Source organism: Solanum pennellii, chromosome 9, assembly GCF_001406875.1.
Source record: "Solanum pennellii chromosome 9, SPENNV200".
In the NCBI taxonomy this organism is placed as follows: Eukaryota; Viridiplantae; Streptophyta; class Magnoliopsida; order Solanales; family Solanaceae; genus Solanum; species Solanum pennellii.
In genome coordinates this window covers 3,160,169-3,177,882 of record NC_028645.1, presented here as the reverse complement: position 1 = coordinate 3,177,882, position 17,714 = coordinate 3,160,169, and the positions used below count along the sequence as shown (strand labels likewise).

The window sequence follows — 17,714 nt, the reverse complement described above, 5'->3', positions numbered from 1 at the left end:
GGGGGGGGGGGGGGAGTGAGATTCAATGATACCAGAGTAAAACTCATCGATGAGTGGAATTGGAAAAAATTCGTAATATCATTTTAAGTTATTGTAATTACAACTTAAATTTACTTTTGAAATTTAGATTTAAATTGTTTATATATTATATATATATTTTTTAGTTTTTTTAATCTAAATTGTTTGGCTTTAAAATGTACAAGAAGGATTTGTTATCCAAATAGTATCAGCAACAACAGCTTCATCATCATCATTTCTATGCCATGACCATTGTGCATGAGTTGCATTTACCACATCAAGTTCTCCATGCCCAAAACTTGCCTCTCGAAAAATTGAAATGTCTGGTTTTGGATCTTGATACCTATAATATTTGATCAATAAGAAAGTCGTTAGACATATTTCAACGTGCAAAAGAAGTAAATAAATATATCAAAAGAGAAACCTGATGTGATTCTCCAATTATGAACGGTGAAATTGGCGATAGTACTAATTCGATATCTAATTTAGATCTATAATCTTCTCTAGAAACAACTTTTATGACGATAGACATAAAAACATAAAAAATTTACTCAAAACTAGTTTTCAAACAAGTGAGTTTGGTCCAAAGAAGACAAATTAAGGTGAAAACACAATATAATAAGTACCCCAACTCATCAAAAACAAGAATTTTGAAGTCATAATATTTGATATCAAGACAAACAATTGACAAAATATATACATATACATACATACATATATACATATATCATATATATACAATATGTGTGTGTGTTTGTAATGTTAGTATAATTAATGTATAATTCATATATATCAGCTAGGAAAAAAAAACATCAAATTTTAAATTCCTAATAATAATAATAATAATAATAATAGGCAACCTATGTTGGTTCAGCTGTTTGAAATTAAGGCATAGTTGATTGATCGATTAAATTAGATAAATATGTAATTAAAAAAAAGGACTATTTAAAAGTGAGCCAAACTTACTTGGTGGCTAGGCCTTCTCTGTTGCCACCATCTCCAATTGTGATGCATATTGGACCACAATTATTAGCTTGGTCTTTGTATACTCGAGTCTATATATATTAAAACACAAAGAAATAATTATTTGTCGTTAAAAAATTCATCGCACGATAAAAAATCATCGTTAATCATGTTACTTATGAGCTATTTAGTGACAAATCATATAGTATAATGATCAAGAAAAGACAAATAAACGACATATTATAAGGAAAAAAGAAGCTTACAAATCTCTCGTAAGCATGAACATGTCCCGCGAAGACGATATCGACACGAGCCTTGAATAGTAAATCCTCCATAGATGATTTCATTCCATAAGATTCATACTCACCTTGATGAGCAGTATTAGAATTGTACCATGGTGCATGTACAATAACAATAAGCCATGGTGTTTTTTTTCTATCAATTTTATTCAAATCATTTTTGAGCCAATTGTATTGGGCTGATTCGGGCCCAAAATCAGTGTATGAGCCCAACATAATTATATGAAGCCCACTAACTTCAAATGAATAGTACAAATTTGAAGTTGAACCACTTTGTTCAAATGGCATGAGCCATCTTGCATTATATGATGTAAAAGATTGGCTATGTAAAATTGGTATTTTCTCAACCTCATGGTTTCCTTGTGTCACCATCCACGGGCGTTGGCTCGATAACGGCTCCACGAGTCGTCCAAACGAGTCCCATAGTGGTTGCACAGTGTCCGCGTATGACAAGTCCCCGGGTAACAACATGACATCGTAATTTGATTTTGAAATATGATCTAGGGTTGACGTTGTCCAGTCAGTTTGCCCTAGATCACCTGTAACGAAATAACTTTACTGTTGCTCTAAGACTCACCTTCGACTAATCAAACTATACTAAACTTTTATACTGTCGATGTATATAACTTAGAATTGAAAAAATAATTATTAATTTAGATATGGATCTTACCTACAACTGCAAATTTGATAGGATATCCAGCTGGAGGGGTTTTGAAATTGAATTCTGGGCTTGTAAATGGGCCTAAAATGTAGTAGTAAATTGTATTGGGCTTTAATGGCCCAATAACAACATTATGTATTTCACCTGATTTATACAAAATATATTTATATTTTGTAGTGTCCCCATTTGCTGAAAATGGGTAACTTCCCGGAGATGTACCGTACTTCACCGTCGCCGGTGTACCGGAATCTTCCGTTATCCATGAAATCCTCATCTTGTCTTCACCCACCATCGAAATGTGCACCTGAAAGACACGATAAACGTAAAAGCTTAAACTGTTAGAGAACGGATCAGACGTTTTATCTGTTGGTATATGTAACAATGAAACTTGAACCTTAGGACTTCTAGTTATATCATGTTGATAGTTGTGTGAATTATGGGTGTGTGTGTAAAAAAAAATGTCTACAAAAATATTTTTAAATATAGTTTTTTTCCACTTTACATATTCAAGTTATATTGATATGAATGAATTTTTTCAATGTATAAAGATAGTGAAGTAAAGGAAAAAAGACAGTCTAATGTTTAAAACATTTGTATTTATTTTTAGTCGCGGAAAAGGTCTAACCTCAAAAAATATAATGTAAATAAGTTATCCTAATGCAAGCGTTAGGGACTGTTTCATCGATTTAAATGATAAATGAAAAAAATTAGAGAACTATGAACATGTTCCTAGCAGTACCATTTAACAAGTCCATCTTAAATTATTTACATTATATATATATATTTATTTAATTTTTGTAAAGAGGAACTCAAACATACATCGTGATGAGCATCTCATTGACCAAACTTAATTAATATTACTTGTAAAATCATCTTTTTTTTTGAGTGATAATATGATTTTAAATTGATCAGAATGTAATGGAATGGTAAATATTTTTTCAATTTTAATTAGAGATCTTAGAAATATGTTCTTTTGAATACTATCTACACGACATTTAAGTTTAATCAAATTCTAATATAAATATCAGATATTGAATAAAAAAACATAAATATGAATAGAATCTTATCACGTGTTGAATCTTAATCATAAAAGGCAAATTAAAGATTTCAACATGACCATTCCTATGTTGGGTACAAAATTACCTTTGATTAAAAACGATTGATACAAAAATTAATCAAATCTCAAAATAAATATTATCTAAATTGTCTAACATTTAGGCTAAACGTGTGTGAATATGATATGAATTAATTAATTAGCTCAAACTTCCTCGAGACCCTAGTTTTGTGTGAACACAATATTAACTTATTAAATATAATGACAACAAATTCTTGTATTTTCGATGATTTCTATGTATAAGGCTGACAACTATCGTAAAACTTTAGCTATTTTCTTGTTTTATTGACTATCTCTCACGACAGTTTTCATTTTCATATTAGTAGGGATGAGTTATAGAAAAAAGTAATCGAGTTCTGAATAAATTATTTATTATTATTTAAATGAAAATATATAAAGAAATTAAGAAATTATAACGTTTCTATATACACAAAAAATAATTTAATTTTTTATTTTCTAAAAAAGTTCAGAAGAATCTCTTGTTGTATCTTAACTTTGCTTCTATTTATAATCGAGGAAAATTTTCTAAATACACAACTTTCATTATATTTTATAAAATTTTTTTATCATTTGAATAAATTACTCTCATATTTTCAGATACATCACTGTTAAGAGTATCGAGACATAATGTATTGGAAAAGATGTGTCTTTGTTTTGCTAATGTGTATTAATGCTATTAAAATGGTTCACCTAATGAGTGTATCAAAACCTTAAACCACATATATAAAGGATCGAAAAAAATAGCAAATACAACAAAGAGAACATCAAATCATATTCAAACAATTCTTATAAAGGGATGAAAAAAAATAAAAAATAATTATATACACCGACAATATAAAAAAATTAAATTGTTACCTGTTGTGGAGAAGAGGAATCAAGATCTTGAGATAAAGATAAAAATAGTGATTTTCTTGGTGGTGGCCTTTCATAGGAAAGTGAAGATTCAATGGATAAAATTATTAGTAATAAAAATAGCAAAATATGAACCTTAATAGAAGCCATGGTGATGATAGGAATAAAAAGGAATTAGAAGAAGAGCTATTTATAGAAAAATATATTGTGTGAATATATAATAAGGACAATAGGTTTTGGGGGTAGGGGTGAGGAATGTGATTTTCTAGATTCTCAAATTTTTTTCTCTTTTTTTTTTATGGATATTGAATTTTACAAAAAAGAAAAAGGGAATTTATTAAATTTTGAATAAATTATTTATATATTTGATTGATTTTTAAATATATATACAAAGATCTAGCTAATGCTATTTGGCTATCACGAATTTATAATCAAAATTCTAGCTAGTTATTATATTTTTTATTTTGGTTTTAAACCTTGGAATAATATTATGAAAAACGTTACGAATATGAACTAGTCAAACTTACTGTTATCGAATATTAGTTGTTGTTTTTTTACCATAGTAATTTATTCTAGAAAATTTTAAACAATCATGGTTTTATATATTTCTCAATTATTCTATAGAGTATTTATTCTATATCTTTCAATAATATAGATATTAAATATTTTTTGAAATATTTTCTATTATGTTTAATTAAATTATATATTTGTAATAAATAAAATATTAAATAACTTTATTCATTAAAAGTCGATTTTTATGAATCAACTTTTCGAGATGAAAACAAAATTGAGCTCTCAAGCTGTCTAATTAGTTAGGATGGTCGTCATCTACACATGTTGGCGGTCTTAAAAAAAGTGACACAAAAATTAAAATTGCTATAAATATATTGAATAATGAATTGTTTATTTAAATTTTTTTAGAATTAATAAAATTCACGTATATATAATTTTAAGGTGGATAATTATGTATCTATTAATTTTATGTGGAGTGTAATAAATTCATTGAATAGTGAATATTATGCATTAACAGATTATTCAAAAAATATTCTGAGATATGTCTGTAAAAATAAAAAATTGGTAGAACAGAAAAAGATTTTTTCTTTTGTTTTGTCAATTGTTATTGTGCATTTTTTAAGAAACTAGTGGTTAAATAATTGGAAGGTTCAATAAAATAATCTTAATGGGTATTTATTAATTTGTAAAATTTAATTGAAAACAAAAACAATGTTTAAGTCAAAGTTTAGTGACACTAAATGATTAAGTGAAAATTTTATATATGGCAAACGGATTTTATGAAATTATATTTTATGGGTATAGTTTACATAATTATATTTTATGAGTATAATTTAGTTTGTTAGGTGACTTTAAATTTGTATAAAATGTTTTTTTAAATTAAATTTATATAAAAAAAATATTTTTTCAATAAATGGTAACAATAGCACAAAATATGGTAACAATAAATTTACATAATCCCATTATTTAAGCAAAACATTCAAAATCAAATATTTTCCTAAAAAAAGAAATCTAAAGCTATAGAAAGACAACACTAATTGAAAATCAAATATTTTTCGAAATTTCTTTTAGAGAGATCTATGAAACAATCAGGCATACATACATACATACATATATATATATTGATTATATTTTATATATTTGAGAAATTGTATATAATTTCTATACAATATTTGTGTATAATTAGTTTTGTGCTTTTAAATGTATATGACCATCATAATATGTAGTATTTTAACTTTTTTGGATAATTTGTTTGTATACGGTATATTATTATGTTCCTATTTTTTCTTTTGTATATATTAAAGAATTTATGTACAATAATTTTGGTATATATATTATAGTTATATATGTGCATATGTGATTTCACTTTTTTTTTGAAAAAATATTAATAATTAAACTGATTGTATAATATTCATTTGATAATTGTATATATAGTAAGCTTGAAATTTGTATATTTGAGTGTGTAACGTTTATATATACAATATTTTATTATGTTCATAATTTTTTGTATATATCGATGAATTTGTATAATATTTAATAATTTTGAATACAATTTTGTATATGTATACTAGAGTGATTTGAACAAATTTATTTTATACAAAATTAAATAATTGTATAAAAATAGCTATTGTCTCGTAAGACTTTGTATATGTTACCTTAATATACAACCCACTATGTACCTAACTTCAGTAATTGGTATACAACTAATAGAATATACAATTAAGAACTGTCTCATAATACTTTGTATATATTACCTTAATATACAACCCATTATGTACATAACTTTGTAATTTGTATATAAATTACACTACTTGATGTTTCCGATATTCTTTAGATTTGTCCGAATCTGATGTGGCATATTCAATCTTCTCTGAATCAATGTTTATGGTTGTTACTCTTACTTCCACCTTCAACAATCTAAATGCCGCTAGATTTCGCAATGTTGATGACTTTATGAATTGCCACTGCGTCATTTTTTTTCCATGAATTTCAATTCTTCAATAGATTGTTCAACTTGAACTTGTTTATGTTTTGCCATAAACCTACGTTGACCCCAAAATCCTGAGTTTACCCAATTGAAACGAAGGTGGATTATCAACAACATTGACATGCAATGACATACCTCTCGTAATCCTCATAAATGGAGAGGAATCATTAATTCTGATAATGAAAGACTTGTAATCTGATAAGTAATAAAGATTTTTTTTTTAAAAAATGAAAAAACTAACAATCATACTATATATACAATTGTTGAAGAAGGAATCAGGAAAAAAATATATTGAAAGCCATAAATTTGGCGGTTACTTGCGAAAAGTGGAAGAACATCGCAGGGAGAATGTTAAAATTTTTCTGATCGAAATTCAAATTATAAGGGAAGAGTAATTTTAGGAGAAAGATATGGAATGCGAATAGGAGAGATAAATTTGATTTTGAATAAAATTATATAAAATCTTTGAATGACTATTTTTATCCTGTATACAAATAGGTAGTGAATGCCATTAATTATAACAAAAAAATTGAAACTCTATTTACTGACGTAAATAAATTAAACTATACCCTTATTAACTAATTACATAGAGATGTTTGCCATCTCATGTAATTTTCCCATCATTTTAAAAAAATCTAATTAACTTTAAAATTAAATCGGGTAATGTTAAATGACCAGAATTTGGCCAGAAGTTTAAACAATTTATAATATTCTTTTTATTTTAAAATAAATTAATATTTTTTATTTTTAAGTAAAAGATATTTAAGTTAAAAGGGTAAAAATGTTCAAAAACGTAAAGTAACATATTTTTTTTTGTCATTTTGACCAAATATTCTGATCTAGTAATTTTTTCAATTAAATCTTATCTTTAGAGTTGTAATTAATGGAAATATATATAATTGGAGTGTTGGTATTAATTTGTTGAATATTTAACATTTGAGAATAGAAAAACTCTCCCAATTTATTACGTATTTTTCTACCTTTCCTTTTTAATTATTGGACAATTTATTAGATGAATCGCTTAAGACCAAATAAACGATAATTTAGATAAATATTCTTAAAATTTAGATTGTTAAATATCTTTTTAATAACGGTACTAAAATCCCAAATTAAATATAATTTTAAATTCTATACGTTACTAATAATAATTTTTTTAAGTATTGTTTTTGTAAGGTTTTTACATAATACTTTTCTTTTTGGTGTAATCCTAAAAATGTTAGTATATTTTTTCAAATAACTTAACTTTTGATCATTAATTTTAGGGCAACTAAACAAAACATTCATATTTGTATGTTATAGCAAAGTTTGCATAATTGCGCTCCATAGCAAACATAAAACTGTATAATTCGCTATACATATACAATTGTATAATTCGCTGGCCTATTTCGCTGCAATTGTATCATTCGCAATTCTATTTTACTGCAATTGTATAATGCACAATTGTATAATCCGCTGCCTATTTCGCTGCAATATTTTTATAAAATTTGCTTTGCATACAATTGAATCGAATTAAAATGTATGTATATTGCATAATTATAAGTGTATAGCAAGAATATATGTGTTTTCTCTCGCTTTATACAAAAACAGAAACACAATATATACACTTATGTTGTATAAAGCGAGAGAAAATTGTTTTCACTGCAATTGTATAATTCGATGGCCTTTTTCGCTGCAATATTTGAATAAAATTTGCATTTGTCTACAATTGAATTGAAGTAAAATGTTTGTAAATTGTATAATTAAGTGTATAGCACGAAGATATATGTTTTTGCATGTGTATATACAATTTTCTCTCGCTTTATACAAAACAAAAACAGAATTTATACACTTCTGTGTATAAAGCGAGAGAGGCGAGCAGAGGGAGAGTGGCGAGCGAGAATGGGAGAGTGGCGAGCGAGATTTTTGGGAGAGAGGAGACTGACAAACTTTGGCTAACGTTTGCTATGGAGCACAATTAAACCAAACGGTAGCTACTCTATTAATTTTAGGTTATTAGTTTGCTATTATATACAATTATCCCTTAATTTTATTATTATCTTTATTTATTTATATTAATATGAATATGAATATTTTAATTTACTTAAATAAAAATAACCAAAGTCTCTCTGTATATATAATCGTGTTGATCAACATTAAATAAAATTAATGGATATATCAAACTCTTTTTCTCTAGATATAAATATTATTTTCATTATTCAATATTCGATGGATATCTTACGAAAAGTACTGTATCATATTGTTTAATTATTTACTAAATTAGGATAAAATTAATTATTTTTTCCCAATTTTGTCCCTACAATTAATAGTATGACTTTGGAAGTTCAAATAAATTTTGAAGATCCAAAATTTCTATTTTCAAAAACATAATTAACACGAAGAAAGAACGAAATATTTTTTTATAAAATTGACCAATCTATTAATAATTTCTAATAATCATATAAAATGGGGAAAGTGTATTCAATATGGGAGGAAGGGGATATTGTTTAATATTTCTAACAAATATTAAATAATTTTTCTTGATAAATATATTCGCATGACTTTTTAAAAAAATTTGAGCCTCTAAGTTCTTAAGTGTGTGTATATATATATATATATACATAAAATTTGAGCAAAAGTTAATGAGTTTAAGTAAACAGAAAAATGAGCCTCTAAGTTTGCTTTAGAAAAGACCCATTTAAAGGGAAAAACACTCCTTATAAAATATTTTTTATATGTAAAATTCAAATTTAAGATATCTGATTAACAATATAATAATTTTATACATCCCACTACAATTCTTTAATGGCGTAAACAAACGGTTGTATTATCAAATTATTTTAAAAGATAACTCCATGTTATAATAACTAAATAAAATTAATTACTTCAAAAATAAGATTAACACTATTATAATGAAATAAATTCATTTATTTAGTAAATGTAGTCATTGCCGTAAGCATACCCAACAAAAAAATGTGAAGGACTTACTTCACGCCAATGCCATCTCATTATACATATTTTATTAATATTTCATAAATTATTTTTTTTATTTACAAACTCTTTATAAATAATTAAATTATTTTCTCATATTTTTCATAATATATACATTTCCCCTCTTTCTTAAAAGCTTAGTTTATATTACTTATACATATCAAAATGGCAAAAAAATACTCCTCACTTCTCCTCTTCCTCCTCCTCCTCCTTGACTCTCTCCCAAATTTCAATGCATCGCCGGAATATTCCCGTCCTCCTCCTCGTCCCGCCATCTTCGCTGGTCCTACACGGTCCAAATCCGAGCCCGAACAGGTATAGTACTCAACAACAATTTAGTCATGTAATAATACGTTTTTGTTTTACCACTTTTGAATATGTAGAATTTATTGATCTAATTAATTCAGATTAGTCAAGGTTGACCTACTAAGAGGCCCATAACGGGTAAAGAGCTCCTTATCAAAAAGTTCTCTTTAGAAATAACATTTACTAATTACCTTTTAGTACTATCATTGAAAAACAGTAATTATCATCGAGTTTCAACATCACCAAATGAAACTTCGCTTTGAAAAATAACCACTATCGTAGAGTTTTAACATCCATAGAATATGGCTATAACGTTCTTTAAGTTTACCATCCGGGCTTTCAAATCTCTTATCTGACTAATTTAGATCCATACCAAGCCACCACACTAACAGGCTCAGCCCGGCCCGTTAAGAAGGAAAAACACTTCCCACCAAAATGTCTTGCATTCTAGGAGCTCGAATCGAATATCTCTCATTAAAAGTGACGGAATTCCATTCGTCCCACCACATTTTTATCGATTCTTGAAAATTATATAAACCACAGTGGTTTTTTATTTTTTATTTTTTTTGTAGGTACATATTTCTTTAGTAGGAAAAGATCACATGAGAGTAACATGGATAACATCTCATAAACATGAAACATCCATCGTAGAGTATGGTACATCACCGGGAAACTACGATAAATCATCGATGACCGGAGAACGTATGTCATATCGTTACTTTTTCTACAACTCCGGCGAAATTCACCACATCACAATTGGGTCGTTAGGCCCAAACAAGACGTATTATTATCGATGTGGTGGAAATGGGCCGGAGTTTAGTTTTAAAACGCCACCTTCAACATTTCCCATTGAATTTGCCATCGTTGGTGAGTTAAATTATAATATGTTGTACTAATCTTTATATTTTGCTTGTACGTTTTCTTTTGTGTTCATGCACTTTTAGCAATTTAGATTTTATTTGTTAAAGAAAAAAAAAGGTAAATTTAGGAAGATTTCAATAAAAACGCAGATTATTTTGCGATTAGTGGTTTCAGTTTCGAATTCTAATGAAAAAAAATTCTATTATAGGGAGTGTTTTACCTTAAAATGCGACTAAGAAAACTCATTCATTCCTAGATTTCGGTTTTCAAAAATTTGATATTCAAACTTTAATATATAATATTAGTTAATTTTTTCAACTTATATATATACATATATAGTATTAATAATATTGAGTTCGATTAAACCTATTACTTAAATGTTATCACTATCATGCATCTCTTTTTTCTGTCTTTTTAATTGTTTAATTCACTTCAACGTTTTCTTTCCTTTCCTTCCTATACAAATAAAGGCTTTAGCTAACCAATAAAAATTGTGGAAAAAATCATATTAGAAAGCGTTTTCCTTTTTAATATGTTTTATATGGTACGAGTTTGAAAGTATCAGACATTAAATGAAAAATAATTTAAAAAAAAACTAAGGCTTAACTTGCAATTAATTGACAAGTAAGATCTGTATTTCCGCTGACACGAAATAAAAATGTAGTTAGTTAGCTTAATTAATTAGTTACATTAAAATAATTAAACTAATCTATGACACTATTACAAAAGCACATCTAGTTTCAATAATAATATTCAATAATAATAATTGAGTTAATATAATTGTATTTAAATACGCTAAAGATTTTAATGACATTCATATAAAGTGGTGATTATAAATGTTCATATTTATTATTGTCGTTAAATAAAAATATAGAGACAATTATATTATCGCCACAAAATTCTCTACTTGTTGTAATGTGAGTGTATGATCAAATATAAAATCAACTAATAATCACGAGAAAATGTAGAAATTATTTATAATGGGCCGGGAGACACCTAAATTGAATGATAGTTAGCTGAATTATCTTTATATGAAAACCATATTATGTATATATAAAAAAAAGATATACGTATATGTTATATGTTAATTGTTATTGACGAAATTTCTAACTTTGTCAGTGGTTTAAACAGGTGACTTGGGTCAAACAGAATGGACAGCCTCAACTTTAGAACATATAGGTTCAAAAGACTATGATGTACTTTTGTTGCCTGGGGATTTATCCTATGCTGACACACAACAACCACTTTGGGACTCATTTGGTAGATTGGTTGAGCCTTATGCAAGTAAAAGGCCTTGGATGGTGACACATGGCAATCACGAAATCGAAACGTTCCCAATAATTTATCGTCATGGTTTCAGAGCTTATAACTCGAGATGGTTAATGCCATATCAACAAAGTGGTTCAACATCGAACCTATACTACTCCTTTGACGTGGCAGGGTGCCACGTCATCATGTTGGGATCCTACGTGGACTTTGATGCCCAATCGGATCAATACACGTGGCTACAAGGTGACTTGGCAAAAGTCGATAGGGGGGTGACACCGTGGATTTTCGTGCTCGTCCACGTGCCGTGGTACAACACTAATTTAGCTCATAAAGGGGAAGGTGAAAGTATGAGGAAATCAATGGAAGAGTTGTTGTACAATGCTAGAGTAGATGTTGTCTTTGCGGGGCATGTTCATGCTTATGAACGTTTTGTAAGTATACTAAGCTAAGCTACCTTCTTGTTTTAATTTCGTATACACAGATCGCGTAAAAAAATCTTTATATTATCATTTTAAATAGGGATAATGCACAAGTACCACCTTAATCTATGCTCGAAATCTCAGAGACACACTTGTACTATACTAAGGTCCTAGTACCCCCTGAACTTATATTATTAATATTTTTCTACCCCTTTTTGGCCTACGTGACACTATCTTGTGGGCCCAATGCTAGTTGACTTTTTTTTCAAGCTAGTGCCACGTAGGCCGAAAAGGGATAGAAAATTACTTATAAAATAAGTTCAAGGGAGTAATAGGACCTTAGTATAGTATAAGTGTGTCTCTGAGATTTCGGAAATAGGTTGAAGGGGTACTTGTGCATTTTCCCTTTTCAATAAAAAAACTAGTTGTAGTTGGTATCTGCTTTATAGAGGTGTTCATACATAAAATAAGTTGATTTTTTTACAACTCATATAACTTGCTTAATTTTTTTCCCCAGATAAAAAGCATGTCCAAACATAGGTAATGAGTCATGAGTGTCATTTGTAAATATGTGTTCTTAATTTCACTTTCAAATACCTTATTTTAAAATTTCAACCCAAAAAGTATACTAATTTAAGGGTCACTAATCCCATTTTTTTAAATGAATAATTGTAATTTGAAAATGTAGTTAGATTTAAACAATTTCACTCTATTTATTTGGTATATCATTTTTTTGTTTTTGTATATATTGTAGACTAGGGTTTATGATAACAAGGCAGATCAATGTGGTCCAATTTATATGACAATTGGAGATGGAGGAAACAGGGAAGGGCTTGCTATGATGTAAGTTGCTTGATTCTTATATTATTTTGTTATTTTCATAATTATTTACATAAACCAAAATATAGTTTCACCAAAAAAATTCAAGCAAACGCAATTCAATAGGGAAGTGCGCTTTCCACCTAAGTTGGTGACTTTCCTTAGCCATTCATTGCGTCTTGAGCCACACCGTCCTCTAGCCCTGCCCCCTTTCCATAAGTAAATTCTCCTTCTAGTTGGGAAATAGTACGCCCGGTTCACCAGGTTCTACCACTGCAGGGCCCCATCATACTCAAAAGAAGAGTTTGATCCTGGCTCAGAAGGAACGCTAGCTAAGGTATATAGATATATATGTCGATGTTTGTGTCCGTCAAATCTCATTTAAAAGTTTAACATTTACAATGCGCCCACAAGAGGGGCATCCATGCTAATGATTTTTTTTTTTGTTATTACATGTCATCAATGAGACCTCAAACCAGAATCTTCTGTCTGTTTGAATACCATATGAAAGCATCTGATTGTTTGACATAAAAATTAACTTAAATTATCGATATAGTTCACATTTTATTTACTTAATTTCTTCTTCGACTAGCTAACATGATTTCTTTAATCATTTTGAAGCTTTGAAAACCCTAGCCCATCAATCTCAATGTTTAGAGAGGCAAGTTTTGGACATGGTAGATTGAAGGTATACAATGAGACACATGCACATTGGTCATGGCATAGGAACAATGAAGCTAATAACACATTTATGGCTGATGAATTATGGCTTAAAAGTTTTGCTTCCTCTAAATCATGTTTGCCTCATCATGAGAAATTTCAAGAAATGAAGGATGAACTCTAGCAATGGCAATGAATCAAAATTGTTTGAATTTTTCAATTACCTTTTTTGGTAGCTGTTTGTATACCATAATAATAGAACCATTTTTTATAATATAAAAACACCGGTATATAAAGGTGGATGCAGAACATAAGTTAACCGTTTATATTTGAATTAATTCAGAGACGGAGATAAAATTTATAATTACATATTGGAATAGAATTTAATAGTTATGAATACACTTTTCTTTCTTTTGTTCTTCTCTTTTTTCAGCCAACATATTACTAAGAAATTACAAAAAATAAATTTATAAAGGTTCAATATTTCTCCCTCATAGTTTATGGTTAGAACAACAAATGCAACTTGGATGCAAACTCAAACATTGATGTGATCTAGTATCATAATTTAAAAAAAAAAATTGTCTTTTTGACACGTGTCATTAAAATTTCATTGTCAAATGAGTTTAAAGAACTATCTTTTAGTGGTCCAAAAAAAAAAAAATTTAGTTGGCAATGAATTTAAAAAACTACTACTAATTGAATGGTGAAGTGGTAGAGACAAAGTTCATAACTATCTCATTTCACTTTCATAGTGATATTTAAACTTTGACGTAACGACTCTACTAAACTTTTATTTTATTTTTTCAGAATCGTTATGTCTAAGTTTAAATAACTTGGACTTTTTCCCTAAAAGCGTAAGAAAGATCATAAATGAAAAATCTATCAATGAAGGTGTGACAAAACAAACGAGCTTTTGGCCAAAATCATCCTTAAATTATACCCCAAATCTAAACTACATCCTTAAAGTATCATTCTTAGCATAAAACATCCTTCAAATATTTAAAAGTGAACAATTTTCATCCTTCTACTTTAATTTATCATAAAACTAACAGATCCTAATTATTAGTTTTAGATACGCCAAAAATACTATTGTGAATTTTTTCGGTAATTGAGTTTAGCATTATGAAAAATCTTTTAACTTGACAGTTTTTTCATTTATTCTTCATGTAGTTTGATATTAAAAATATTATTAGTTCAAATATGTTTCTTCTCAATTGAATATGCTAGAAACAACGTTTATTGGAGACTTACGCTTCTAATAATATAGAATGAAACTCAAATGCGAGATATAACAATATTTTGATTACTTCAATGTCAAATTGACCCAAAAATTTATTGATCTAAAATACAATTTGGATATGAAAAAGGTAAAGATAATTAAACGCCAACTTCTTTCCGTTACTAAATGAAAAAGGAGCTGACCACGTACGTATTCTCACAACTTTCAAACAATTTTTATTTTCGTAAGCAATAATGTCTAAGATTTGTAATATTTTTTTAAAAAAAACTTTTTATAGAAAGTAACGTAATTATGCAGGAAAACTTTTGTTGATAGTCACGTGAACTGCTCATGTTTTTTAGGATCCCTTAGCTTTTGATGATATCTAACAGAAGGATGAAAATTGTTCATTTTTAAATTATTGAAGTATGTTTTCTGCTAAGAATAATACTTTAAGGATAAGTTTAAGTTTATAATATAGTTAAAGGATGTTTTTGGCCAAAAACTTCAAAATAAATTAACAAAGAGTCATTGTCATTTCTTTGCCTAAGGTTTAGAGTATCACATAGCATGAAGAAATCAAGTTAAAATAATATTTTAGCGATATGTTTGGGAATAAATTTAGAATTTAAGTTTATAGATTCTCAATTTTGAGTCTTCTCATACGTAACAATTAAAATAAATTGGACTATATAATCATTTTTAATGAAAAAACACTCAAAAGGTCAATGTTAAATTTTAAAAACCCCTAAAAAAACTTTACCAAATACCAAAAATAGTTCAAATTAGTAAAAATCATACATAAAAATTGCATCAGACTATTTTTTTATTATTATCATTTCAACGTATAACCCAAGAAAGTAAATATACTAATAATAACAATAATAATAATAATAAAGCGAAATTCAAGTCTTTTTATAACAAAGCAAGCCAAGTAATATAAATTATTTCCTAGAAAAAAAAGGATTAATACTAAAAAAGAAAATTAAAATATAAATTTACATTTTACATTCACATAATTTTTTTTTTGAACCAAACAACCCCAATATTTTCCTTTTTATTTTCAATTTGGTCTCGACGGAGAATCATGATCACGATCACCATCACCACCATCATCATCGCTTTCATCACTTCCAACACCAAAGAAAAAGTCATTTAATCCAACGGTTAGGATTAAATCTTCTTTAATTTCTCAGCTTTGATCAATGGATTTGCCTTAGCTATAGCTTCTCTCCCCATTGACTTAAAATCAAATGTACAAGCATGAACCTCTGGATACCTATGGGTCCCACAAAATATGGTCCCACACCTACATTTAAATCCCATTAACCCCATTTTCTTCTTACAAACCAAACATCTATTCGACTGCGGCGTCACAACATTTGACGTCGTAGCATTTACTGTATCCGTCATCAAAACAATCGGCTCTATTATCTTTTTTTTCGACACTTTTTTTGTCGGAGAAAAAAGAGAATCGATTGATTTTGCATCGGATTTTTGTTTTTCGATATCGCGATAACATTTTGAACAATAATTTTCGGTGGTAGAGTTGCCAAAAAAACCACAATTATTTGCACATAATTGGTGACGTCCACCTTCTTGGGATTGAAATTCATGTTCTTCCGCCATAGAAATAATTTTTTTTTTAATTGAATTTTTTATGAAAATAAATTATGGGTTTTGTAATTAAAGCAAAAGGGTGTTGAAAAATGGAAGAAAAGATGGAGAGAAAAATGGGGAAAAAAAGGGTGAATGAAGAATCTTGAAAATAGGGAGAAAGGATGATTTAGAAAGAAGAGAAAAACAAAAGGGGGAATTTTAATAATGAGAAGGATTGATGATAATATAATATATAGTATAATAAAATTAATTATTAGGATGGACAGGCTGGAAGGGTCAAAAAGGAGGTGTGGAAGGGAGTTTTAATTTTTAAAAAAATTATCAAGAGTTTTTTTTTTTATAGAAAAAATCTTTTTTGGTATTCAATATTTGTATTAAGAATGAATAGAGGTAAAATATTCTGTAAAAAAGATAATTTTAATATTAGTCCGAGTTCGAATATGAAAGATCTGATTAAGAATGAAAAATCATTTTTGTACTGCTATAATTCTTGTTGGTTATAATTACTTTATTAATCCACTTTTATTTATTCACTTTGGACTTTACATGCTCCTTAAAAATGATTTATATTAATATTTTTACCACAATAAATTTGTTAAAGTTGTATGGTTTTAGGTCTTGAGAATGATTTGAAAAATAATAAAATTAATTAATATTAAAAAGTAAAATAGAATTATCATTTTTCAATATAGTAATAGTGATAAAATTAAAATTAAAAATCACTTATTTTTTTTTATATATAGCGAAGAAATAAAACATTTTTATTAAAACTTGCAAGTGAAGAAAACCAAGAAAATTTTAGGAGGAAATGATTAGATACAATTATTATTTCACTAGAAAAAGAATTATGAGGGTATCATATTTTATTCCGTCCAACAGCAAATTAATATTTCACACTCATATATCTATCTTAAAAAATAGAGTTATTCGATATTTTTTTATTATTGAAAGATAGTAATAAAAATTCATACACAAAGTGACTTAAATACCATTATTAAACAAAAATTCTTATATTTTAATTCATTTATAACTATTTTTTATATATATATTTCTACCTTCTTTTGTTGTGCCAAAAAGAACATATATTTGAATAATATTTTAATGGAACAATATAATTTGTAAAATTTGATGGGGTATTAAAAGGTTCTTATATTGTGGGGTGGGCGT

General features: G+C 27.7%; 3 protein-coding genes across 4 annotated transcripts; 1 reads left to right on the top strand and 2 right to left on the bottom strand.

Annotated features, from left to right (window-relative positions):
- Positions 1–122: 122 nt before the first annotated feature.
- On the bottom strand, positions 123–4,072 carry LOC107030748 (probable purple acid phosphatase 20). Its single transcript, XM_015232007.2, has 5 exons — positions 3,911–4,072; positions 1,951–2,245; positions 1,245–1,819; positions 985–1,073; positions 123–361 (listed from the first exon to the last, which is right to left on the bottom strand). Exons 1-5 carry the CDS (start codon positions 4,055–4,057, stop codon positions 190–192), a joined length of 1,278 nt encoding a protein of 425 aa, XP_015087493.1. The 5' UTR covers positions 4,058–4,072; the 3' UTR covers positions 123–189.
- Positions 4,073–9,501: 5,429 nt separating this feature from the next.
- LOC107029836 (purple acid phosphatase 22-like) lies at positions 9,502–14,085 on the top strand. Of its 2 annotated transcripts, XM_027919560.1 has the most exons (6): positions 9,502–9,689; positions 10,253–10,547; positions 11,673–12,241; positions 12,984–13,072; positions 13,328–13,385; positions 13,670–13,778. In XM_027919560.1, exons 1-6 carry the CDS (start codon positions 9,540–9,542, stop codon positions 13,673–13,675), a joined length of 1,167 nt encoding a protein of 388 aa, XP_027775361.1. In that variant the 5' UTR covers positions 9,502–9,539; the 3' UTR covers positions 13,676–13,778. The 2 variants fall into 2 exon arrangements, with proteins under 2 accessions (XP_027775361.1, XP_015086772.1); XM_015231286.2 differs by lacking the exon at positions 13,328–13,385 and having other exon boundaries at positions 13,670–14,085.
- A 1,730-nt stretch (positions 14,086–15,815) lies between these two features.
- Positions 15,816–16,737, bottom strand: LOC114078628 (zinc finger A20 and AN1 domain-containing stress-associated protein 4-like). The gene has a single exon (XM_027919559.1). It carries the CDS (start codon positions 16,554–16,556, stop codon positions 16,101–16,103), a length of 456 nt encoding a protein of 151 aa, XP_027775360.1. The 5' UTR covers positions 16,557–16,737; the 3' UTR covers positions 15,816–16,100.
- Positions 16,738–17,714: the final 977 nt, after the last annotated feature.